The sequence below is a fragment of the Sinocyclocheilus rhinocerous genome, unplaced genomic scaffold (genome assembly GCF_001515625.1).
Source record: "Sinocyclocheilus rhinocerous isolate Xijiao unplaced genomic scaffold, SAMN03320098_v1.1 C36495991, whole genome shotgun sequence".
Taxonomy (NCBI): domain Eukaryota; kingdom Metazoa; phylum Chordata; class Actinopteri; order Cypriniformes; family Cyprinidae; genus Sinocyclocheilus; species Sinocyclocheilus rhinocerous.
The window spans coordinates 1-1,205 of NW_015782058.1; the positions used below are offsets into that span (position 1 = coordinate 1).

Below are 1,205 nucleotides of genomic sequence, written 5' to 3' on the forward strand. Positions count from 1 at the left end.
CTACAGGATTCAGTGAAAATAAACAACAGATATTTCAGCAAAGATGGTGGGTAGTATTAAGCTGTAAAAAAATACTTTGTATTTTACAAGAATTATTCAGATTTTCAGATGTTTATAGGTATGAAAATATGAATAAGCAAACATATTTTCTCTGTTCAGACACTCTTGAGAAGAAGCTCTTTTTAGAGGAGGTGGAGGACAAACTTCCTATTCAGTCAAAGGATGATTTGCTTGCCACAATGAGAGAGCTAAATATGCTTAGCAGCTCAGGAAAGAGTCAACAGAGAGCCAGCCTCTTCCACAAGTTGGTGTCTGAAATCCGTGGCTTGAAAAACGAGACACTGTCTGGAGCCGCTGATGAGATGATGAAGATCTCAGAGTGGCTTACGTGGCAGACGCTCTTTCAGTGTGGAACCGATGAATGTACCAGTGCCATCATGCAGATCCTCAGGACTTTTGATGAGTCAGCCAGAGAAGTGGATGCTATAGTTTATGCTTTGAGTCTCTTACCCCAGGCCAGCCCTCAGAAGGTTAGAGATATGCTAAGCATGGCCCAAAACAAGCCAAGCAAAGCCATCATGTACGCTCTTGCCAACACAGTGAAACAGTAAGTGCTAATGATATTTACTCAGTTAGCTTCTCAGTTAGGATACTGTAGGTCATGTGATTTTCTGTTCAGATTTAATTGAAATTATTATGGATAAATGTCCATATTTTGCACCAGACTTCCTCAAGACCAAGCAACGTCAACACCAGAAGTTAAGGAAGTAGCTGAATTCATGGAGTTCATGCTAGGTGATTGTTCTGGAGATGAAGACAGTACTTACCTTACATTAAGGGTATGTATCACATGTAACAAGACTCTGTCTATCTGTCTATCTATCTGATGAATATGCAATGAACATTCATTATTCAATATTAACCAAAGTATTTCTTGTATAGGTTATTGGTGTCATGGGAAAGTACATGGAGGGATTCCCATCTCTGAAGACTTCTCTCCTAAAATGCATGGGCCAGACGTACGCTTCTCTGCCAGTACAAAAAGCAGCTATCCAGGCTTTCAGACTCATGGAAATGGATTCAGATGTAAATCAACTCTTGTTAAGATTTACAGTGTTTAAATTATCCTTATTCCAAACTAGAAGTTCTTAAAGATGCATCAGTCAGCCAAATAAATTCAATTTAGTACTTGAAGCACTTGGACA

At 39.2% G+C, this 1,205-nt stretch overlaps 1 protein-coding gene across 1 annotated transcript; it reads left to right on the plus strand.

Annotated features, from left to right (window-relative positions):
• Nucleotides 1-6: 6 nt before the first annotated feature.
• LOC107736100 (apolipoprotein B-100-like) lies at nucleotides 7-1,086 on the plus strand (the record flags this gene model as incomplete). Its single annotated transcript, XM_016547598.1, has 4 exons — nucleotides 7-46; nucleotides 160-607; nucleotides 725-839; nucleotides 943-1,086. Coding segments are annotated over exons 2-4 (627 nt in total), but the record flags the coding sequence as incomplete, so codon positions are not given.
• Nucleotides 1,087-1,205: the final 119 nt, after the last annotated feature.